Genomic DNA, 25064 nt, shown 5'->3' with positions numbered 1-25064 from the left:
GAGGGGAGATAAAACAAATAAAGTAGGACTGATCCACAGCCAAATCCCAACCTAGACAGTACACTCTGTCTCTCATCCTGTGAATGATAAATATATAGAGTTTATATATATATAAAAGGGAATCATCAAAATAACAACACACAAATGAGAATTTCAACAAATCCATTAGAGAAAATGACCTACTACCATGGTTTATTTGAGAACCGGTGATGCTACAAGGGAAGTTTACCTGTTCCATCTTTTGAGCCCACATGCTGCGTAGGAGAGCCAGATGTGAGTCCCGTGGCCCAGAGGAGTCAAGCACATGTTTCTCTGTTGCTGCGATGGAGGTGCTCAACATGCCTCACTCTACGGCTGTACCATGAGGGGAAAACCTACTGTGACCACAACCAGAAAGCATATAGATCTTAGATCACGGTGACAGAAGACACCGAAGATTCGTCTTCCTCCCTCCTTGGTCCTGTTGTTTGAATTAAAGATCAGTGCAACCACCGACTCTGTTTTTTTACCGTCTTTTTTCGGGTTTAATTTGATCAGAAAATCTGCTGACGGAGGCCGCCCCATCGCTCATGTGAAACCAATTTCGGCGGCACATAAAACCGTGGTGCTGCTGCTGTTTCTCCAAACAGGCAAGAGCACATCCTCACCCCAGAGACACTGATATGTCCGGGGATGTCCGAGCACTCTGTAGCAGGGTCCAGAGGACCAGAGCTAACAGGCCAACCAGAGGATCGACTATTGTCCAAAAATCAGCAAGAGACAGACAATCAGAGCAAACCGGCGCAAACGCAAAACACTTTCCGTTGACAGTGGGCGACACAACCCAAACGATTACTTTAGACATAATCAGTACGTGAACAATGAGTTGATAACTGCCACGATGATCTCTGAATCTGTCAGGTACACCACTGCATGTGGCACACAGACAGAGCCCCCTATGACAGCACATGGCGCTCTCATCTGGCCAGTGTAGTGGATGTCATCTGTGATCAAGACTAATTACTAGTGTTTACGTCCAGGCCAGGGCTGGTTTCACCTCCACTCCTCACAGACCTGCCTGACATGTAAACCAAGCTCACAGGGTAGAGAGAGTCCAGCTGAACCTCAAACCCAAACACACACTGTGAAGGAGAAAAGATAATCCACCCTCTTCCATAAAATGTAGCAATTCTATAATGTCCTTCAATTTGGCTCAAACCAGCAGCATCATGACTGTATGAAAACAGATTAAATACTAAAAATGTTGACCAACAAAAGAGGATTGGATGTAGTCTTGGCAGAGTACGTGATTCTCGAATAGTCTCTTCCTGCTTGAAATCTTTCCTTAATGTCAAATTTAATGAAATCCAAATTCATGACTTCAGCTATTCCTGTTCCTTTGTCCGTTTACGTCTGTTAGCCTATGCTGAACAAAGCTGTCAGTTATTACCCTCTCACCACGCTTGGTTACGGCCCGTCAAATCAAGCTGCCTCGCCACAGGCTAGAAACCAAAATGGCAGAGCGAGCGAGGAAGTCGGATGTTGTCTCATCCATGTCCCTGGGTTGTCTCTTAACTTCCCCTCTTACAAATAGCGTTGACTCGTCCGGTTTACTGGAAGTAGGCACTAAAATACAGCAAACAGAAGTGGCAGTGTGACAGTCTCTCCCCTTGTGTCACAGAGACCATGTCAGGGATGTTACCCTGGGGTAAGAATAGTAAAAATAATGACTTCATTATAGAGGACTCAAATGGTAAATTCCCTCCATTCTATCATAGATTCGGCCACAGAGACTGCTCTATTAGAGTACGAAATTACTACACAGAAAGGTATTTGCTGTTTTTTGTCTATTTTCATTTGTTCTCTTCCTCTCTCTCTCTGTTTCTGTGTGTGTATGTGCATGTGTGTGTGTGTGTGTGTTTCTTTATTCAGTCATACTGCTCATAACAGGTCATTAACTTTACTCAGTACATAAAGGACTCAACCCTTTCTCTAAATTAGCTAAAGTTCAACATGTTCTACATAATAGGAATCAGGCTGATCGTAAAGTGCAATACATGTCTTAGCCTTTTTATGCCTTTTATATCTCATTCCTTATGTCTCTGCTATTCTATTGATGTGAAGTGAGTATTATATTTCATTGAAACCACAGGAACAGTTAGCTATAATAAAGTTTTAATAAATCCGTAAATTGTGAACATATCACACGCTTTGCAATTTCAAGAGCCAGTGTTATGTTGACTGTGAGAGAATAAGTCAGAGAGAAATGTGTTGGACCATCCTCAATATACTGGGAACAGAAGCAATCATCCCAAACAAGTATTAATTACACATATCAAACTGAAACTGTGACTGATCAAACAACACAATGGGAAGAATTGGATTAATCAGATTATTTCATTGATAAACGATGGTTTAGTGTGTGTTGATGTGTATTCCAATGGAATAAAATGGCCTAGTTAACAGATTCCTACTGAGTACATCAGACGTATGGTCTGTCATCAGGGAGGTAGAGACACATGCTCTGAGGCTCCTACTGGAAGTGTGACAGAGCATTCCCTCAGTAACACAATATCACAACTTCAACACATTCTGTCCATTAGAAACCTACCAATTAAGACTGAAATGTTAACACACATGTGACACTCTACTGCTGTAATTATACATTAGGAGCGTTTGAGTGCCCTTCAATCATACTCAGGGATGTTGTTGCTAAATGAAGAGTTACTACATGACTGTGGGCTAGCGTGAAACCTTGTAAAAACATGAATGTGTATTCCTTGCAAGAACCACAGCGCTCTAGTTTCGAAATGACATGGTGATACATCGTGGCAAGTGTTTCTGTTCTTTGTGTGTATATATTTTCTGTTTTATTAAAATGCCACACTCAATATCCAGGCTGCCTTATTCGATGCAGGTGGGCTTGTGGTTTAGGGGAAGCTTTCAATAGTTCTGCCAGAAAGCTGACACGTTAATAACTTTTCAATTGCCAGGAGTGAAATCTCTCGCTGGAGTCATCCACGCTGGCATGGTTTTTATAATAAAACAATTACAAAACGTGAGACTGGACTTTTCCCTCTGAAGGAAAAGGGTAGAAATCACGCTTGTGGTCATAGCATGAGCCACGCTGTAAACATGCCAATGGAAATAGAGAATCTATACTGATGGTGCCTTCTCTTCCCTCTTCCTGCTAGAAGAGCATGTTGATGCTGCCTGCTTCATTTCTACAGTCTTGCAACAGGTAAGCTTTTAGCCGCCGAGAGCTTGGCCGACTAAATGTAATCGTCCCTGACATGTAGGGACAGCTATACATAAATAAACAGGCACCTTTTAGCTGACTAACTGGCCTTCACTCAGGTGAATTTGTGTGTTGTGCGTGTGTGTGTGCATGTGTGTGTGCGTGTGGCAGTGCTGTTTTGCATTTGTTCTGCTTCAACTTTAGATCCTCCACTCTCTCTCACTTAGTGTGCCATTTATACATACCTCTGGAGCCCATAGGCCAGCTCTCTGCCACCCAGGGTACCAGCCGCAGGTCTGGAACCCAACCTGAGCCCCGACAGCAGGACAAATACACAGCGTGACATCATGTCTACAGGCAGCTCCGTCTCACCTGGCCAGGATGGCAGGAAGGCAGGCAGAAAGATAGACAGGCCAGCAGGCTGGCAGGCGAGCAGGCAGTTAGTGTCTGCAGAGGTGAAGGGTGGGCCCTCTCAATTCTAAAGCAGAGCATTTAAACTTGATAGAATTGTGTGACATCCCTGAATTATACAAATAAAAAGTTCCTGGGTGTATAATTTAAATAATAAGCACGTATATTTGATCAGATTTCCTTGCTGTAGCAGTCTTTATCAACTGAAACTTTACATAACAAATAAATATTTACTAATAATCGATGTACTATTTTATCATACCGTATAATACAATTATATTTAAAACACATAGAAAACTATATTTCGTGAATTTTGAAAAAAACTAAGAAAAAAAGTAGAAATCTTGTACGTGTAAGCAAGAGTGTTATATGCAGTGAAAAACGATTAGGCTTTTAAATACCTAAATAGCCTACATGTAGCCTGTCACATTCATATAATATTCAGTACGCACCAATATACCCCATCACCGTTTGAAAATAAAATGATCTATTTTGTTTTCAAGCCTTGTGAAATTATGTTTATTGTTCTATCTCTGGGAAAAAGCTATTTTACCAAATGTCACTGATACTCGTGAGAATCAAAGAACTGTATGTTCCGCAAATGAGAGGCAATATGGAGATATGCTCTGTTTACTTTTATATGGAAGGCTTTGGTTAAACGTGTTTTACAGTGTCATTTAGGTCTCGTTTGCCTCCGTTTTTATTCTTGACGTATAGCATTACTGTTGACGGTCAATCTAGCGGTTTAGATTGGAAACAGGGTTGATGTTCATAAAAAAAGAAAATATATATTTTAAAAACATCTCTCCCTGCGAATCACTTGCATACAAATAGTGAGCCCCCGGAGAGAGTCCTTAGGTGTAAGTCTATGGTCATTTCTGTAAAGACTTCTGATGAAGAATTTAACAACTTTTTTTTACTAGGCTGTATTCCCATAATATGAGAACTCACCAACAATTTGAACATTCTAAAACGAAAGAAAATCATTTCAAATTTTAAGAATTCGAATGACTTGAGCTTTCAAAAATATTTTCAAGATTCATATGGATTGGATTCAAATAAAGTTGTTTGATTACCTGAAATTGAATAAATAATTGTAAATAAATAATAAGTAGCCTAAATAGGATACAGCCTGTTATGAATATGATATAGCCTATATAATTGGGACCCAATACACGTAGCCTACACTGATTCCACACCTACAGTCAGTCTCGGCCAACAATTCATAATTTACTGTTTAGGCTAAGTCTCTGATAACGATTCATAAATTATGGTTAATTTGGAAATTGCCCTTAACAACGAACACGTACACACCGTATTACACGTATCACTGATTTGGCCTGATTCTGTGCTGAATATTGTGGGCCACTGACAAAATCACCTTATTTTTTTCTGCTCGTATAGGTTTCACATACGAGTGAAACCTACGAGTGACGCCTGGGTGCTATTACAGCTTATGGACCGCTATTAATACATCAGTGATATAGCACATGGGAATAGGTAAAGCTCATTGGAAGAGCATTTGGATAGCTTAGATCAAGAGGTCACACGTTAAAATCCCCCTGTATGTCACTCTGGATAAAAGCGTATACTAAATAAAATACGGCATGCAGGTGGATAAACGTTGTTATAGAAGAGAAATGGTAGGCTACTCTGACGCAAAAAGTCATGATCTAGGCTACACAAAATTACACAAATACCAATCTTAAACATATAAACTTATTCATACACGACACTTCATGAAAAATAACTTTTATTCTCCCATGTGATCAATACAACCATTTCCTATTTATCAAGCCCTTGAGAGTTTGCTATTCAATTTCAAGCAACTTAGTGAAGAAAAGGAAATCACAACATAGGCCTATGATTACAGGTCAGGGTTCAGATGTTGTGTCGGCCAATTGTTAATGGGTATTTGGGGTTTATTTCGTGCCTACATTTGATGTGTTTTTAATATGCAATTAAGTCTCACAAAGAAGTCTCCCGATATTGGCTGAAAGATTCAGAACTTTTGTGTCCTGTGAAATGTGTCTTGAATGAAGTCCCCTTGGCGAACCATTGCAAATCATCCATGAAATCGCCCCCTCGATGCTGTCCTTCACTTGACATGAGTTATATATTCATCCCTAATTACATCAATGTCATGTGTTAAGTCCCCCCACATATTTTCAAAAAAAAAAAAATTCTGAGCAAAGGTCTGACCTCACCCATTCATTTCATCTACTTAATCACGGGAGAGGTCTTGATTTAGTCCGCGGTGCCCTGCGTAGTTGGCTACATTAGATATATTTGGGTAGCATCTTAAGAAATAGCCTACACAATTTAGTTTTCTTCTTAACTGGAGTTTTTTTTTAAGGTTTTGGTCAGCGAGAACTGTTACTGGAAGACATCTGAATCGTTTTATAACCAAACCCAGCTGCATCGCCATTGCTTGTGTGTGTGCATGTGTGTGACTGTGTAGCCTATGTGTGTGTTCATCTGCGTGTGGACGAGACAGAGAGAGAGAGTGAGTGAGAGTGTCTGTTTGCCTCCCTTTCCGAAAAGGAAATAACCAAAAAAACTATTGGACGTATTTTTTTGCCGTGCAACTTTTTTTAGGAATGAACGCCGAGACGTGCGTTTCATACTGCGATATGACATCCATGGATTCATATTATAGTCCTTCTGCACCCCAAGGTAGGGATCACCCGACGAACCCTTTTAGGACATTCCAAGCGAGTGACACCAAATACAGCTCCACTTTCCTGCCCAACAAAGGTCAGGCTTACGGAGAAAAGTCACGGAGCCCATTCCAACAGGAGTGCCAGTCATTGGATCCCATAGCTGGTGAAGGCACCTTTAACAAATATCACCTCTACATGCAGAGGTCCTCTTGTAAAACTACCCCCGAAGGCGGTAAACTGCACCAGGAAAGCGGACACAACGGAGCGCTCATCCCTTGCTATGGTGAGTAGCAAACACTTTCGATAAGTCCTATTTCTAGTCTATGACTCCGAGAGAACAATGGGTGACAGAAAACGATTGAACATTCCTGTAATGTGGTGAATCTTCTTAAATGTCTCGTAATATTTATTATGAATTTTTCGTTGTCCTTTAAATATTTTCCTTATAGCGTGGAGCTTGGCTATCAAGATTGCTATTTCTCTGTTTTCCCGGACGTACCTTCTGAACAAAACGAAATCGGTAGCACGTCAAGGGACTGTCTCCGCGGTGTTAGAATGACTATAGCCACACAGGAACATTTGCTTCTTCAAGGGTATTTAAAAAATGACTGTGCTGGACTTCACAACTTACTACCAATATTATAGACACACAACTATCCATGTAACACAATTACTGGGAGGCATAACCCTCCCGTCTATCGAATTTTCCCTTTGACGATTGAGTTAGGCTATATTTAATGCGATAATCTGCATTACAATCCTTAATATTGGAACTGAATCGGACAATTAAATTAACAGGTTTTCAGCATGAATAATAACTGAGCACCAAATTAATAAGGAACATTTAGGCTAACTGGAAAATGTCTTAGGCGGCATGATATTTTAGGCCAATCCGGCAGCAAATGGATAGGCTAATTGATAAATTGTTTTGGAAATAGGCCACCATGTGCAACAATGTTGATTGAATATATTCATAAAATAAAATAGGCCTACGTTAATAAGTCCGAGGGGTGTTAAAATGTTTTGACAATAAGGTCACTTTGTAAAGGTAGGCTACAGAGTGAGAGGGGAAATTATATATTCGACTAAGATTTAGGAGCATCCCCATCTCCTTGCTCGGAATGCATTTGAGACGCACTCACACACACACGAATCTTTGGTCAGAATATGATTGCATATCTCATCGATACCCCTTAATCTAAAAGGCCCCTATGGCAACACGTTTTCTTTAACACAATGTTAATAGCCGGACAGAACAAGTGCAAATAATATGTTGTTAAAGCGGATATTTGCCAAGTATTTCATTTTACAATTGACTTGTTTATTTCGACCTGTTTGAATTATTGCATGAACATGGATAATCAAAGGGAGGTCTAAAACAGGCCATATCCCCAATCCTGTATTTTTTGTAAATAAATAGCCCCCCAAAAAATAAAAATAAAAGGCTACAGTAATCTACTTGCTGAGGGTTTTGCAGAGGCCACATCTTGAGCGCATGCAGGGGAAAATCCACCCAAGCTATAAATTTAACACAAATACCGCAAAATCCATCGCTTTCTCCAGCCATGTGCGAGCAACTTTGGGGTGAGATCAAAAAGAATGCGTGAGATAATTGAGAGAAGGCCTGAAAATGTGTAAATATTGTGCCTGAGACTTAGCCTATTTGGAGCATCGTCATAATAATAATTTTACAAATTAGAAATTCTACAAAAGCATTGTAGTGCTTATTTTTTTACTCTTTTTACATTGGCCAGGTTTCCCAGATTCGTTAAGAAGCTCTTAAAGCTCAGAGTTCTTAGAACGCTCCTAAGAAACTCATAGTGTTAAGAGCTTCTTAACGAATCTGGGAAACCCGGCCATTAACTGTGGCAACATTCAAGCTTTACGCACAGACACTATGACACGTTTAGCATTGATTGTTAATGCAAAGAAACGGATTCAGTAAATGCACTCTTCGTACGTTGCGCCATCATTGTAGCTATAAATAGGCTAATAACGTAGGCTGTCAATACATGAGTAAAAGCTGTCCTTTAAGTGATGGCAGAATTCAGTGTCAGCCTTATTGTATCAACTTGTAGGCTATTCGAGATCCATAAACTATGGGTATTCTATCTAATTTCTAAACAGGATAGCCTATACGTTTTACAAGACTTGATTTTGTTATAAAAATGTAAAGTCGTGCCGCGTGTTTTATGAGGATGTGTGCGTGTGTGTGTGTGTGAGTGAGAGAGAGAGGGAGAGAGAGAGAGAGAGCGAGAGAAAAGAGAGTGAGAGAGAGAGAGAGAGAGAGAGAGACACATGACCAAAGAGAATGGCCTGAGACAGAGTTGAGACATCAATAGAAGAGAAGAAGCACATAACGAATGCTGTCAGGGAGAAGACATTGATAAATGATTTTGTCTTGCGGGCCAACACACTAGAAAATAGATAGGTCATTCATGAAAAACCGATTAAGTTGTTTCAAGTTAATCGATGTCATATTTTACAACTGAGCATACAGATTATAATACTGATAACCATAGGCCTATATGATGATGGTTATTGTTAGGCTATTGTTGTTGATATGATCACTTAATAATCGAAAAGCCGCCGCATAGAACCAATTAGGCCTAGTCGAAGCATAAATCAAACATGAACGACGGATTCAAGCAAACCTGCCAAATTAGGATTCGTATAAATCCAAATGATAGCACATAAAGCAATCAGTTCTTTCCGAGTGGTGTAATTAGTTAAAGCGGATGACGCATGGGCCATTATAACTTAACCATCAATATAGATTTAATGACAGTCTGTTACGCAGATGTTATCAAATCTTTTTGGTTTAATCAAATACCTTTTTGGCCACAATGCCCAAACATTAACTTTTTATCACTATATTTGTCACTTGATTTTCAAATGTGTAGGCCTATAGTCTCTAAACTATATAGGCCTAACTGCCATAGCCTAATGCATTTGTAATGACGCGTAGTCTTTATGATATAAAAAGATGAATGATTGGCTACAACTACTACAACAATTATGTATATATTTAAATCAGGCACCTGGCCCATATGATAAATGATAAAGAAGCCGATAGAATAATTTAGAACTTAAATTTTCATTCCGATTTTTATTGTAGCCTATTGACTAACCCAAATTAGCCTATCTGAGCACTTGTAGGCCTATTGAAAAAGGATTGTAAAACCCAACATAATGTTAATCAAATATGTTTTAATCCTTTAGATTACTTAAACACATTAATATAGGACTGTTAATCTGTTTTGTGATATAGCCTAAGTATTGTTATATGTTGCCTTCTGTAGTCTATAGCATAGGATTGCTAAACTGGTCCTGAACTCCACATGCGGATGACATGCCAATTACCGCACATGAAAACCTTCTAAATGTCTAATCAACGAGAGCCATTTTGCCGTTCTTATTTTAGACGGTAGCCTATCTTTTTACGTTCAGACTTGGAAAAAAAGCACTAAAGGCCTTGCATGACAGAAAGACATGGGGGGTGAGGGGCGGTTGGGGGATGGGTGGATGATGATGAATTAGGCCTGCTTCAAATCTGCTTGCTGGAGCCCTACAATATTTGTGTTTACAATATTCCACCTCGACACTAACGGTGCATATAGATTAAACTTTTTGTTTATTGAACTGAGTGACTCAAAACCGCCCCACATTCTAAATTAAAACTATTCCGGTCAATTCCGTACACACTTAGCCTATCAACGTTTAAGTGATTCCATCGGCAAATTCACCATTTCGCTTATTAAAGCAAGACACGAAACTGTAGTATTAACTAACTGCCCTGCTTACTTGTCACACAATCAAAAAGTCTAATGACGTTTTTAGATCAACTATAGGCTATTTACTTTGGTTAACATTTAGATTAACCTACCTTTTAAATCAGAGGTCACGTCACGTGAAGTCAATTAATATATCAGGAGAGTGCCGAGGTTGACTCGCGCTATATTTAATAAAGGTATTTTTATTATTGCGCCAGACAGTCACCGTTACAGAAGGCCGCCCGACCACAGGTATGACTGACATCCTTTATCGAAACGAGCGAGCGTTAAAGGGAAGGCAGGAAAGCTTTGCCTCTGTAGGGGACCACGCCATTAATTCAACTCAGATGTACAAAGGCAGCTCCTTCAGTTATTTTCATTCTTTCAAAGACCATCTCCTTAAGATCACATCTTAGAGTCCCAGAGTGACCAGAGTTGACTAGTTTGTCTAACCTTGGTCAATAGATGCCTCATACAAACAGAGAGTCAACAATGAAAGTTTTTGAACATGGGAATATGTTAAACATAATTCAGTCGCTAGTAAATAATTGCACGCTGACCATGCGCTGTTAAAGTGATATGTACACTATTTATATTAAAACTTTCTATCCATAGCCTTCCTTCCAATACTCGCTTTCTCATTTAGACCTTCACTTTTATTTCAGTGTAAACGAGGAAGCAAGTATTAAATTGAGAGGCAGTATGTCAGTGGATATTCTAATATTGAGCCTAACTTTGGCTTCTACTGTAAAAAAAATTCAGGCTACACTTGAATAACTTCAACGTTATTGCAAACAAGTCATGTTTTCTAATCTAAGTTGGTATAGTCCTCCCTGAGGACAAGCAAGATATTTCTAACTTTGCTTTCCTGTCTGACACTTTTTTGAGGAAACTGGTCATAGTGAGGTGATCCCATGAGAGAATATATCTTAAGCCTCAAGGCAAGGGAAGCCCAGAATATTTTTGCACTCCTGTTGCACTCCCATGGATTTACTTTACATTTCAGACATTACCTGACTCACACAGGTCCGTCAGAGAACATATAAACAGTACTTTTCTATCGTAGTGAACTCATAACTGGCAGAATGAAGCCTGAATCACCGTGTGTTGCACATCTTTAGTACATTGTTGTGGTTACAGTTCACGGTTTTCACTCATGAGCAGTCAAGGTGTGAATCAACTGTCCTGATAGATCCCCTCATGCCGTTCCAAAGCCTTTGATATTCCCCATCACGGTCTGTCTGTCCTAACTGTCTTTTGTAGAGCATAGCCATTTCAGCCTGCCTTTATGACCATATCTGCTGATTGAGTTGAGCAGTGTAGTAATGGAAACCATCCAAGAGAGGGCTGTGCTACAGGCAGGAGAGGACCGGAGCAGCCTGGACAGGCCTAGCGAAGGCTGGGGAAGCAGGGCACACTTCGGCAGCAAGCTGCTGACATGACTGGGGGTGACAAGGACCCAGTATCAGTTTACCAGTTAGCTCACATTTTGGCACAGCCATTTCCATTAGGCTCAATCTACATGTGGGAGCCCGACAGGGCCACAGAGAGGCCTGCTCTGCAGGTTGTGCTTCAGGACGGCCCTGTGTAGAGTAATACAAGCCACCATGGATAAAGCCCTAGGAGAGCACAAATACTTTCTCTGATGACCACTGTAGGCCTGGTAATATCTATCATGTTTGTAGGGGTGCTTCAAACGGTGTAACTTGTAAATGCAATATCCAGAAAATAAATGTATATTTTGAGAAATTCTGAAAAACATTTAAGTATGGGGATTTCAAAAATTATGAAACTATTTTGTTGATATACAATTTATATGTTGATGTGGTATTATTTTGTTTATGACGGTTTTGACTAATTCCTTTGGTACTTGGGTATTTGTTTGAAAATGATAATGAATTCAGTCATTTACAGGATATAGAACTCAAGACTTGAAGCAGTAGAAGGATGTATTTCCTCAGTATTGTTCATGTGGTTTTATTCTTAGATTCCTTTGACTTCAGGGTATGTGTGTGGGATCCACATTATCCTAAGATGACAGGGACCAACTCAAGCTTTTTTATTATAAGCTTTCCCTGTGAAACAAGTGTTTGTCTCATTGTGGTTTTAACCCCCCCAGAGAGGCCTAGCCCTCAGTAGGAGGAGAGGATGGACACACGACAACAACCACATCAACTCAGGATCTCCCAGTAAATAGTGAGAGTTCAACTGTAGACGTAGACACAAGACTAAATCTTGTCTTGTATCTACCCAACTCAAACCCAAATGTACTACAATCATTTTCCTTCCATTTTTCAGTTGAATGTTATTTTGGGTTTAAAGTTTTTGGATTGTGTTGAAATACCAGCTGTGGCAAGCAGAGAACGTGAAAGGGAAAAAGGTAATTTATCTTCATGTGGGTCTTTGTGGATTCTCTACCATAGCAGTTGTTTTTTCACGCAGCGTGTGCACTTTACAGCAGCCTGCTGAGATGATTCATCTCCCTGCTCAGCCCGTGGAAATGGACTTCAAAGTCCATGGCAACCTATCAGAGATGGTAGCACAAACAGAAGGCCTACTGTAGTTCATGGATATTTACAGGGTGCTGACTGGTGTGAAGTTATGGCTTAAACATGCTCTTGTTAACTCCCCTGCCCATTTTTAAAACTTTTGACTTGTGTAAATACAGTAGAGGGCATGTTAATACAATCCAATACCTACAAATTCATACATTTTTGATAGTGTGCTTGCACCTGTTCATACACACAGGTAGACGTTAAGGGGATTATAAAGTATGTGTGTGTGTTTGAGATTGGGTGCTTATGCCTGGATACATACAATACATTTGACATTTAATTTACTGTAATAGATACTGTTATCCAAAACCATGTACAAATAGTGAATATATCTAAAAATCTGAAGTGCATAGTTCCATAAAACAGTACTTTGGTGGTCAGGGTAAAGGAACAATCTATTTTTACTAGCCAGTACAAGTCTGTGTTGCTATTTGTCAGTTCTGTCTAACCTTGAACGGCCCGAGACTGCAACTGACACCGTACGGTCTCCACACTGTCATGCTATTCATGGAGATGTCATTGTGCTCTCCACTGGAAACAAGGTCGTTTAGCTGAATCTGGAGAGCTGAGCCGGTGAACTCATCAGTCTCTGGGTAGCAGATTAACTCTGGTTTTGAGAATTGGTAGCCCAAGCCTGCTAACAAGGCTATCCCAGTACATGTCTGTTTTCACAGTTACCAGCAATAGTTTTTTTTTTCTCTCAGTATCAGTTTCTCAATATCAATTTTAGTTGTCAGTTTTGACAGTTAAATCTCAACATGAAAATTACTTTGACCATTTACTGTATTATTTGCAAAACACTCCTCACATACTGGAGACTGTGTATTGACTCCAAAACAGGAATCATCAGTTTTGGCTGGACTTCACAGAAACTCCCCGATTACGGTCCAATCCATATTTTAACTAGGGAAAATAAACCAAATTAGAGTTCCAAATAAATGTTAGCAGAGCAAACAGCTTATACTAATTTCCTCCGCTTCCAGCATCCAGTCAAAACAAGGATCTATGAAAGCCAGACTACTTACACTCTATCTCTGTTATTTATGTTTTCTAATATTTGGGATATTATTGTTCAGGTCTTGGGATATGTTGCCATGAGTCCTCCTTGGCCACTGCAGGCAGTCTATTGTATAGTGTTTCTGTTGAATGCTGTGAGCTGACCTCAGCCATCCTGTTCAATAAAAAGCCAGGAGAGGCGCCCTGTCGCTTTACAGCCAGTGAAATTACACTTTGATGTCCCCCCTTCGTTTTCAACAGCGACTTAACGGCAGTCCCCACTGAAGGCTTGACCTTGCCAACTTTAAGAGGTCTGACACCGATATCTTGGAGGGGAGAACTATTGTCTTCTATCCCACATAAATTAGCCAATAGTGAGGCCATACCTGCCCTGTGCTACTTTCACTAACTTGTTTCTGCTCTCTGGTGTGTCTATGATCATAGAAATGAGCATTAATATGAAATATGAACAGTTTGGGATACATGTTTAGGGGTAAATGTAGACGCTGTTAAAATGGGTTTACAAGACCCTTTCTTGCTCTGCAGGCAGGTGTGAATACTCTTAGGGTTAAACTGCCAATTAGTTCTTGAGTTGAACCTCACCTCTTTTCTTACCCACTGGTGAACTCCACCCAGCCCCAATCGTTTCAGGTACTTCTGGTCTAAGTGCTTAATGTGGTTCTTAATCTTACTAGCTGACACAATTGAACTTGTACCTTCCCTGGACTATGCATTTAGTCATTTAGCAGAGCTCTTATCCAGAGCGACTTACAGTAAGTACAGGGACATTCCCCCCGAGGCAAGTACGGTGAAGTGCCTTGCCCAAGGACACAACGTCATTTTCTGGGGGAATCGAACCGGCAACCTTCTGATTAATAGGCCAATTCCCTAACCGCTCAGCCATCTGACTCCCCATGAACCCACAACCCAGAACAGTGACAAACTCTGTTCCAGTGAAATATAGGATGAAATCCTGGTGCTTTTTCGAATGACAGTGAAGAAGTGCTAGTGTTTTGTCTGATAACAAGCCAGGGGCCTACAGTAGAGGTGAAGTGTGAAACTGAGCACGGTTTCCTGTGTCTTCGTCTTGGTGCATATCCTGGAGATAGGGGTGGGAAGCTAACAGGTTGGACATCCCCCCTCCGGGACAAGCACCATAATGATGAAAGAAAGTCAGTCTCTTCAATCAGTTGACAAAGTATCTCGATATTTATCCAGACAGGAGTGATTGATGATGACTGATAAGATTTTCCTTTCTGTGTCATGAAGGAAGATATTTATTCCTCGGTTGGAAGGGCAGATCTTTGTGTCAGATCTCACCTCTCCATTTCCAAATTCTTCTGGTGATCTCAGTCTAAAAACCCTTTCTCGCTGGAATCCTCCCTAATCCAGCCCTGTAACCTTAACAGGAACAACTCTGCCCTTCCATGTCCCCCCCAGAGGCTACGCTCTCACAGCCCCCCCCCCCCCCTCCTTCTCCAACCCCTCCGTTCTCCTGACTGACGTGGTTTTGCATTGAGGCTTTCTCATGTTCCTGCTCCATATGGCAGGACCTGCGGGAGGCCCCGTCTCTTTTCACCTTGGGCAGACGAGAGCCCCGGGGGCCAGGCCGGCGCACACCCAGGTGAAGCGGGAGCCTGTCACAATACCCCATGCCTGCCAAAAACCGTCAATGACACAGGGTATAAACAAGAGGCTTTGATCAGTAAGAAACGCTTGTGTTTCAACCAGCCTGACCGCCTCGCCTTGTAGGGACCCTGGGTGGAAGCGGCTATAAGGGAATAACTCCCAAATATTTACGTTGGGGTGAGCCCACTCGCTCCTCTCGAGACTGATTGGATGTGTCAGTCGTGGGCAGTAAGCAGGCAATGTGGGAGCCATTACCCCCCCGGACAGACCCAGGTCCCAACACCGGCCCTGCCTGAGATCTCGGCTCAGCTAAGGCCCAGCTAAGGCCTACAGGCCCACATGCCTCCAGCCTCAGTCCTGGCCTCATCAGAATCGTCTTACTGTCCTGGGGACCCACGGTTGGAAAACTCACACAATCAAAAACGTTATACTGAGAGTGTTTAAAACTAGTCAACAATATCTGACAGCTCACATTCACAACTTCTTTGGGAGGACTTTCCTAGCATGTGGGCCACAGAGTAAACAAACCTTTCAGCGCTAGGCTTGTGTTTCCCAGGTGTCATGTACTGCCTTCAGGCTTACGGTTGGCATGGTTTCCTGAACCCTAGTCCTTGAAGGGTGAGTGTGTAGCACAATGTGTGTGTATTGCATGTGTGTGTGTGTGAGATCGGAAGAGTGGCTGTGCGCCACTAGATGCTCTATCCGGTACCCTCACAGTGCAGTCCATTACCCAACATGGTAGTGTGAGGTAGACCCAGGCTCTGTATGGCTGTCATGCTGGGAGCAGTATCCACCCCAGAAGCTCACAAGAACACATACAGCCCCTGGCTCTAACGTGACAAGGCTTTAACCAAGCCCTGGATAAGAAATGAGCACATCTCAACCCCGGTTCCCTAAAATAACCACCCATCTCTCGGAAACCATCTGAGCAGAGGTGCAGTGCCGAGAATCACCACTAGACTGGGCCAAAGGAGACCCAACTAAGCGGGGGGGGAGGGGGGGTGGGGAGGGGAGGGGTATGGGATAGATGTATGGAAGCTGTTTTCTTTTTGTCTCCGGGCCAGATGCTGGACAAGCTTAAAAATCACTATATGCTTTTCTAATGGGGAGATTTTTGAATTCATTACAGTGTGTGTGAGAGGCCCTAGTCATTACAGAGCTACGCACTGAGGCTGGAATGGAGAGGGTTTAATGAGCCGCAGGGATCAGGGCATGAGACAGAAAGGTGAGGGCTTACAGTGTTGGCATGGCAAAATAACGAATGCCATACTAGAACAGGCTAGCTCTAAGGGAATTTATGATCAGTAAGCTGACTGAGGTTTCACGGCTAGTCTGCAGTATGTGTGTATGTGTGTGCGCGTGTCTGTGTGTGTCTGTATGTATTTTCTTCCCCTGGCTACAAATTAATGGCCAGCAAATTGCCACTGACAGTCTTGTTGCCAGGTTAGTATGGTCATGTTCCTAAATGAGCGTCACTTTGCAGCCACAACACACACATGCCGGCTGTTGAAGACCTGAGCTCTCCAGATTAGATGGGGAGGTGTTTTGTGTGAGAGATTGCGTATGTGTGTGTCTGTGTGTAAGATGGAGAGACATTGACATAGATAAAGAGAGAGAGAGAGAGAGAGAGGAGGAGAGAGAGAGAGAGAGAGAGAGAGAGAGAGAGAGAGAGAGAGAGAGAGAGAGAGAGAGAGAGAGAGAGAGAGAGAGAAAGAGAGAGAGAGAGAGAGAGAGAGAGAGAGAGAGAGAGAGAGAGAGAGAGAGAGAGAGAGAGAGAGAGAGAGAGAGAGAGAAAGGCATAGTGAAAAGCTATAATTTTCTAACCGTATGTGATTATGGACTGAATGTCTGTTTCCCATGACATTAGAGAGGGATTTATGGTCAGACACTGGCAGCAGTAACCAAGGAGATTTGTCACAAAGATAGATTATACATACTACATACTTCTAAGGACACATTTTCTTAAAGTTTCAGATTGTGGCCAAGAAACATACTTTGTCCTTAACAAACAAAACAACTGTAGGACCTGTCCGTTCTAATGGATTCTTCCTCTTTTCGTCTGGTGTCTTTTCACCCTCCAGGTAAAGACAGCTCAGGGCTGACCGATTCTGACCTGCCCCCGACCTCTGACGCCTCTGGGATGGACGGCAGTTACCTGGGTGTGAAGGACCAGGGAGTGAAGGGACCCTCCGACAGGCCCGGCAGTGACCTGGCCAGCGCCATGGACAAGGGCGAGGGCGAGAGCAACAAAGGCAAGAAGCGACGCAACCGCACCACCTTCACCTCCTACCAGCTGGAGGAGCTGGAGAAGGTGTTCCAGAAGACGCACTACCCCGACGTGTACGCCCGCGAGCAGCTGGCGCTCAGGACCGACCTCACGGAGGCACGCGTACAGGTGAGGCGTTGACCCCGCGCTCCGTTTGTTTAACCCTCCTTAGCGAGTTCCATTGACGAGCTTGGCGCGAGCCTCGATTAGGGGACCCAAACGGCGACCTCCAAGAACAGATTGACTTCACTGACTTCGCCTTATCCGGTCAGATTGATATTTTCCCACTCGAGGACGAGTGGACACAGCTTGCGGACGGCGTCACATCAATCCCTCCACATCTGCAGCTAGAGATAACGTCACCCCGCTCCCAGGGGGAAAGATTTATCTGGTCGTGTGGGAGGACGAATGGGAGCAGGGGAGCGGGGGAGTGAGGGAGGTGCGTGGAGGAGTAGGGGCCAACGCAGGGCAGGGGGCCTGCTTGCCTGCCTGAGCCTCACATGTTCACTGTCGGGGGAGTAGACTTTCATCAACATATGAGGAGACACGCTCTGCTCCGCTTTGCTCTCCTCTGATCTTCACTGCTCAGCTCAGCTGTGCTCCTCTACCCGGACTCTGAACCCTGGCTCTGCTCGCGGCTAGTCAGGCCTGAGGCTCAAACCCCACAAACCTGGAACCTTCCTGTGACCTTCCGGGCTGATTTGCATATAATCCTTCCATGACCACTGCTGCATTCCAGCTTTGGTGGATAGACTACGACGCGGCCCTTGCGACCGTGTACACACGGAGACACACACGTGTACCCATACAAAGTCTAGAAAAAGCCCCTGGATTCATTCTGTTTTTCTTTCATTAACATCCTGTTCAGGGAAGAATGTGTCCCTCCTGTGCTCTCCAGCAGAGGTGTGAAATCCTTCCCATGAGCCTTTAGCTTTAGTCCGGGGGTCAACATTGGACCAGCTTTGTTGATTTAATTGATTCAATGCTATACTCTGTCTCGCTCCTTTAGCATATTTATATGTTCCATAAAAGCTCAAAAACGGTGATTGAGAGGCCCCCAAACACACTGTTGTCAGTAAACAGCAGCTTCATGTTGGAATGAGTTAGCGTTGTTTACCACTGTGAGAGTCTGGATGAAAGATTCTGAGGGATGAGATCAGCTCTAGCCTTTTAACATGACATGTGCTGAAGCAGTGGCCAGAAACCTTGCAGTGAAATACAGGAAGTCCCTAGAGCCAGAGGGTTATAACTCAGCCTGGAGGTTCTGGAGGTATGCTGCTCCCCTGCTCTCTCTCTCTCTCTCTCTCTCTCTCTCTCTCTCTCTCTCTCTCTCTCTCCTCTCTCTCTCTCTCTCTCTCTCTCCTCTCTCTCTCTCTCTCTCTCTCTCTGTCTCTCTCTCTGTCTCTCTCTCTGTCTCTTACTGGAGCCTAGGTCTGCCCCAGCCTCAGTCTAGTCTCAGCTGGGCCCTTTATAGCCCCCAGCTCTCCCTGAGGCCCTCTTAAAGCACTCGAGTTGAAAGATAAAAGACTCAAGATGCCTCGTCAGTCAGAGAAACAGACTTGACACTCTTTATCCAGGTCACTTACACAAGAAAGGAACTCGCAGCTCATGAATTCTGGATCTTAAGTGGACAAACAGGCTTGGACAAACCCCACAACCCTATTTCCCGTTTCATACGCAGCTCTGAGTGGAAGGTTGCTATTGTTAAGCCATTGGCATGCAGTTGAAACCTTTGTCTGACTGTTTTTAACATCTGTGAACAATGCTAGATAGATTCCTTTGTCAATTGATGCACCACCGATGATAAATCCTGATATATTTATGGCTATATATTTCTTATATGAAGCAATTGAAAACCACATCAAAGTGGAAACAATGGATTTAAGCATGGCCTATTCTAAATGTCAATATCCTGCAACCTACCTCCACCCCTCTATGTCCACTTAAAACTGACGAAACAAGAGGGGCTTGTAAAGAGGCCTCACTATAAACGTGAGCCTGGGAGATGTTTGCTTTTCTAGTCTACTGGTTTCAAAGGGAGGAAGTCAGTTTAGCCCTGAGTCATATGCACCCCAGATACATGGTCGGATCAGGGGTCAGGGGGTTTCAAAAACACCACGTCCCTCCTCTCTGACTGGTCCTTTTGTCATTCTGAAGCTCTGTGGTTGCAGGGCAGTGTTGGAACTGGAAGATGGAGATACCGGGAGAGATAGTTTGCCAGTGTTACACCTGGGTGAGGTTCATACTAAATACATTGCTTCCTTATTGGGCTGTTTCATTGTGCAGGCTGTGTGTTTTTTCTAGAATGGCGGGGGATAGAGGAGCCAGTTCAGATCCTGTCAGCTGGTTTCAGACTTCAAAGTCTCTGTCTGCCCGGCACCCCTGCTAGGGCCCGTTTGGCGTTTCTCCGCTCTTTCTCTCTCTCGCCAGAACATAAATAAAACATCATAGTCCATTTCTGAGCTAGTTTAGCTGTCACGTCTTTACCAATTACTGTCACTCCTGGCCAGCGTGCACAGCAGAGAGTGGTTTTAGGCTCTGCAGAACTACAGCCAGAGCAGGATCTGGACACAGCACAGGTCACCAGGCTTGACTGTATGACAGAGATACGGTATGGCTCAAGATATGACATGTAACAGTTCCTTTCTGATTGTCACTGGGACCATGTGGTTAAACACCGGATTCCCAGAGAGACGACAGGGACATGGTGACGTGAAATGGATGACTTCAGCAAAAAGAGAAGGTGGGCGTGGAAAGCTGTCTCTCTCGTCTGCGCGTCTCCCTCAGGTCAGGGGAGGGCGGCATCAGGAAAGCCAGGGCTTTAGGCGTCAGGAAATTAAACACGAAATGAAAACAAGGTTGAGTTTGAACGTTTTCCCATCTCACTTTCCAATTTCCCAAATTCCCTACCTAAGATTTATAGAAAGTAGGATGAGTGTGAGTCAAGAAATCCAAAAATTCACAAACGAGGAGCGAGAGATAACGTCAGCGGCGGGACGTACAGGGAAACGTTTGGCAACGCGGGGAGACACAGCTATTCAATAGGACAACACAAAAAGCCCTCATCTATCACAGCGCACACTAAATCACCCATGTGTTCTCTGACCACATATTTATCTGTACAATCAGTTAGCAAAGCTTTCCAAACAGATGATGTGAAGTCCAGGGACAGTGCTCTGGGCTCTGACATTCACTGCAATCACAGCCAGCCGGGCCTATCGTGTTACCCCGCTCTGAGATAGCAAGCTGGGCCTGAACACTGTGACACAGTGCAGAGGTGGGCGCCAGAGCTAAGCTCTTCAGAGACTGGCTGTATTTACATGCCTTTCACCCTCTTTGATGGAAATTCAAACACAATAATGCTTTCAATAAACAACTGTTTTAGGCTCCGATGTCAGAGGTGATTACGGCACACTTTGGTCAGGAGAAGATTGCCCTATTTTTGTCCAAAAACAAAGGAGAGAGGCGGAGAGGGTCTGTAAACGTTTTGTTTTGAGGACTCTCCACTACTTGTTGTCTGTAATGGAGGCCATCCTTGTCTTTTTCTTTTTTTTTCTGATTGCCTGCTCAGCCCCAAGGTTCGGCGCTTTGTAAATTCAATCTCTTGTTTCTCTTGAACATCTGTGTGTGTTTGATGGGCGTTTGTGTGTGTGTGCATGTAGGTGAATGATATGTGTGTGACCATGAGTTTGTGAGTTTATGTGTGTGAATGTGTGCTATACATAATACAGCATACATACCATGTGCTTTGATTGGGAAATTTCCCATCAGTATCTGGGCAAACCACAGACTGATTGACCAAAGGCTCATCCTTCGAACCAAGTTCAAACTGTGACGAATCAAGATTGCCAAACAAAGGAGATGCTCCCTGTGAAAAGGCCCCCCTCTTCCCTGAATCAATAAATAAATAGAGTTAAGCTGAGACGAAGAATAGATCACAAGGAATGGAATGTCTCCATGCTTCTGAGACAGTGAGCCTAACATCTCCCTTTATCTGCCATGTAGCACACTGTTCTGCTTTCCACAGTTTCAGATCTGTATTAATGTGCTGAAGTTATCAGATATGTTTTGGCTGAAGTGCTTGGTATCATTTTTCAACTGAAAATAATCATGTTATTTGTAACTGAAGAAGAGGTGAATTCGAAAACGACTTGATGAAGCGTTGTTATTCAAAGCCACAGGCTTCTAGGGGTTTGAGCTACCTCCTACCCCCATGTGTACTTCACACCACACACACACACACACACTTTCACACATGCACATGTACACACACACACACTCTCCAACCTCCTGCTGCTGATCGTACTGATAGGAGGGGAACTCAGAGGAGGCCTTCGCAGGACCTGTCAACTCCCCCAGAACATCAAACTCCTTCCAGCTCTCAACTCTCTCTGTTCCCTAAGCTGCACACACTAACATAACAGCACACAGCCAAAAAGGCCAAGACCAGAATCTATACTGACAGTGGTACAAAGGCCCAGGTCCAGGGGCATACCCAGACCTAGACCTAAACTTGAACCCTGTCAGCAACCCAAAACCCAAATCCAGACTTAACCCCAACCCCAAACGCCAGCCCCTATGTTTCTCAGTCTTGACCTTGCCCCCCTCCCCCCCTTCCCGCCCCGCAGGTGTGGTTCCAGAATCGCAGAGCTAAGTGGAGGAAGAGAGAACGTTTCGGGCAGATGCAGCAGGTCCGAACACACTTCTCCACGGCGTACGAACTGCCTCTGCTCACCCGGCCGGAGAACTATGCACAGGTAGGCGCTGGGGAGCAGCAGTACAGGGGGAGACGACCTCAGCATGTGGGAAGGCCTTTCCCAGCTCTCGCTCCCTTTCCCTCCCTCACTGTCGTTCTCTGTTATCTAATGACAGACCAGTGGGTTCAGAGGAGAAAGAAATCCGACCCCCTTGGAGAGTAAGGTTGACAGGCCAGACACACCCTCACAGGGACCTGGAGAGCACCCCCAATTTATTATTAGTCTGTGCAGAGGGTCAAAGGGTGAGGGTGTGTGTGTTTGTGTGTGTGTGTGTTTGCACTCGTGTGTGTGTGTGTGTGTGTGAGAGAGAGACGCTGTGGAATGCAGTTTTGTGCACATCTGGCTCCTCAACCTCACTACTCATCTCATACTACTCCCCCACACACACACACACCTCCCTATCAGCTCCCTGAACAATGCTGCCCTATGTGGAGGGGGAGACAGGAAGTAGGGATTTTAGGGGAGCCAGTCAAGGTGGTGGAAAGATGCCTTCTCCTTGATCTAATGTTCTAACCATCTCTCTCTCTCTCTCTCTCTCTCTCTCTCTCTCTCTCTCTCTCTCTCTCTCTCTCTCTCTTTCTCTTCTCTTCGGCTTCTCTCTCTCTCACTTCTGCATATTTATTTCTCTCTCCCTTTTCCTCTCCTTTCTCTTTTACTCCCTCTCTCTGTCCCTCCCTCTCTCTTTCACTTCCCTTCCCCCTTTCAGATCCAGAACCCATCGTGGATTGGTGGCAGCAGTGCTGCTTCCCCCGTCCCGGGCTGTGTGGTGCCCTGTGACACTGTCACCTCCTGCATGACCCCTCACCCCCACGCCAGCAGCGGTGTGTCTGACTTCCTGGGCGTGGCCAGCCCTGGGGGCCACATGGGACAGACACACATGGGCAGCTTGTTCGGGGGGCCCCAGGGGGTAGGCACGGGCATCAACGGATACGACCTCAACATGGACCCTGACCGCAAGTCCTCCAGCATCGCCGCCCTGCGCATGAAGGCCAAAGAGCACAGCGCTGCCATCTCCTGGGCAACATGATGCCCCCGGAGCGGGAAGGACAGGGGCCCCTTGGAACCTCTGGAGCCCCAGAGTCCAGAACAAGCCGTCCACAACAGAGATAGGTGGGGATCTGTGTGCCACTGTAACAGCAATAGTGATGACCTAGAATAATGATGATAAAAAGCCATAGAAAAGCCCATAGCCAACTGCTGGGTGCTGCAACTCACTGAAGAGGAATGGACAAGCCTCTGGCCTCATTGCCTTATGAATGCCTGACACAGTGGACTGGTCGTGTGATGGACGACAATTACAGTTGAAGTAGGAATCTTTCCATCAGAAGACAAATGGATTGGCGGCTTGCTGGGAACAACTTGTGGTACAGTGATCATAATTTCAACTAAGGAAAACCAAAGGAAAAAAGTTGATTCAAACCAATCCCTGCACTTATTCACAACATACAGGAAATGCTGTAACACACATATTATTGAGTGCTGAAATGGCTTTTCTGTTCAGGTGTTGTTATATTTGATTGTTCTTTTCTAGTATTTAAGTTTTAAGTGTGTTTTTCTCTGGATAATTTAGCTTTTGGTTTTGTCACAGAATCTATCCTCCCGCAAAGCACATACATATTAATGCAGGACTTATGCAGATTGAACTAACATCTCCACAATGTCTTGGCAACAGTCAAATACAAAACAAAGCACAAAGACTACTTTTTCATAGTTAAAATATTTGAAAATATCAGAACTTTCCATGAGAGATGAAGAGCATTGTTTATTTTCAGTGTTTGGGACAGAGACAGACAGCCAGACAGACAACCAGACAACCAGACAGATAGACAAGACAGCCATAAAGACACAGAAAGACAGACCCTTGACAGACTGCCCCTTTGACTTGACCAGCCTGTTACAGGGCTGCAGGAGCCTGAAGTGGTGAGGTGGGGAGGGGAGGAGGGAAATGGTGTGTGTGGGGGTGTGCGAGAGAGAGAGAGGGGTTGGTTGAGGGGGCGGGGGTGGCTCAGCAGGCCTGCTGCGCTCTGGGCTGTGGGGGCCTAGGAGCCACACAGGCCTACCTCTGTCTGCACAAGGACACTCCTGCGCTTACCATTTCCTGACCTGGCTTTTTCTCACCTCACGTTTCCACTTTCAGGACGTCCAGGAGAAAAGGCCGTTAGTGAAGCATCCAGAAATAACACCTCCGTCCAGCCGCAAGCAGTCTTAGGCCGTGTGCAGGTTACACTGACGCTACCCAAGAAAGATTGAAACCCAGAAAGGAAATCAGTGGTCAGCAAGTGTTTGATCCATGCATGTCATCAGCTCTGACTCAGTCTAGCTGTTAGGTCCGAGTGGTAAAGGATATCCCTGTGGGTTGCCACCGACTGGGCATCATCTAGCTTTCTCTATAGCTGTCAGTCTGTTTAAGACCGGAAAAGCCAGGTTCCTTTCCACCGGGAGGAAGCTTTTGAAGTGAATCCCATTGAGGACAACTTGGCACTAGCCACACCTCGAAGAACCAGAGCAAATGTTTGTACAAAACTGTACAGTTTCCCCTTCATCTCTCACCTGTTTATTTTCCTGTTGGAGAGAGTAATCACAAGGTACTTAGCAGCTCTACCCTACTCCTAAACTTAACTCTGTACAACCCCTTCCAGATCGCTATGTGCCTTATGTCAGTAGGCTCAGGGTGGACATGGACTGCGTATTCAGCGTGCGGACCAGGGTGCTGATAGGTCTCCATGTGCGAGGTGTTAGAGAATGTGACCAAGGAGGATGGAGATAGAACAGAACCCAAACACAGAGCTGGGGAACA

General features: G+C 44.1%; 1 protein-coding gene across 1 annotated transcript; it reads left to right on the top strand.

Moving 5' to 3' along the window:
- Positions 1-6226: 6226 nt before the first annotated feature.
- On the top strand, positions 6227-24169 carry alx4a (ALX homeobox 4a). The gene is made up of 4 exons (XM_047042420.1): positions 6227-6578; positions 15347-15363; positions 22161-22267; positions 22974-24169. The coding sequence occupies exons 1-4, from the start codon at positions 6229-6231 to the stop codon at positions 23292-23294; spliced, it is 795 nt and encodes a 264-aa protein (XP_046898376.1). The 5' UTR covers positions 6227-6228; the 3' UTR covers positions 23295-24169.
- The last annotated feature ends 895 nt before the right edge of the window (positions 24170-25064 follow it).

Source organism: Hypomesus transpacificus, chromosome 19 (genome assembly GCF_021917145.1).
Source record: "Hypomesus transpacificus isolate Combined female chromosome 19, fHypTra1, whole genome shotgun sequence".
Classification (NCBI taxonomy): domain Eukaryota; kingdom Metazoa; phylum Chordata; class Actinopteri; order Osmeriformes; family Osmeridae; genus Hypomesus; species Hypomesus transpacificus.
Note: the sequence above shows the minus strand (reverse complement) of the source record. Positions and strands in the feature narration are given on the sequence as shown.

Excerpts from the sequence above, each read along its gene's own strand:
- alx4a (XM_047042420.1), top strand. The coding sequence starts at position 6,229 with ATGAACGCCGAGACGTGCGTTTCATACTGCGATATGACATCCATGGAT. Across the intron at positions 22,268-22,973 it reads GGCCGGAGAACTATGCACAG|ATCCAGAACCCATCGTGGAT; the intron begins GTAGGCGCTGGG and ends TCCCCCTTTCAG.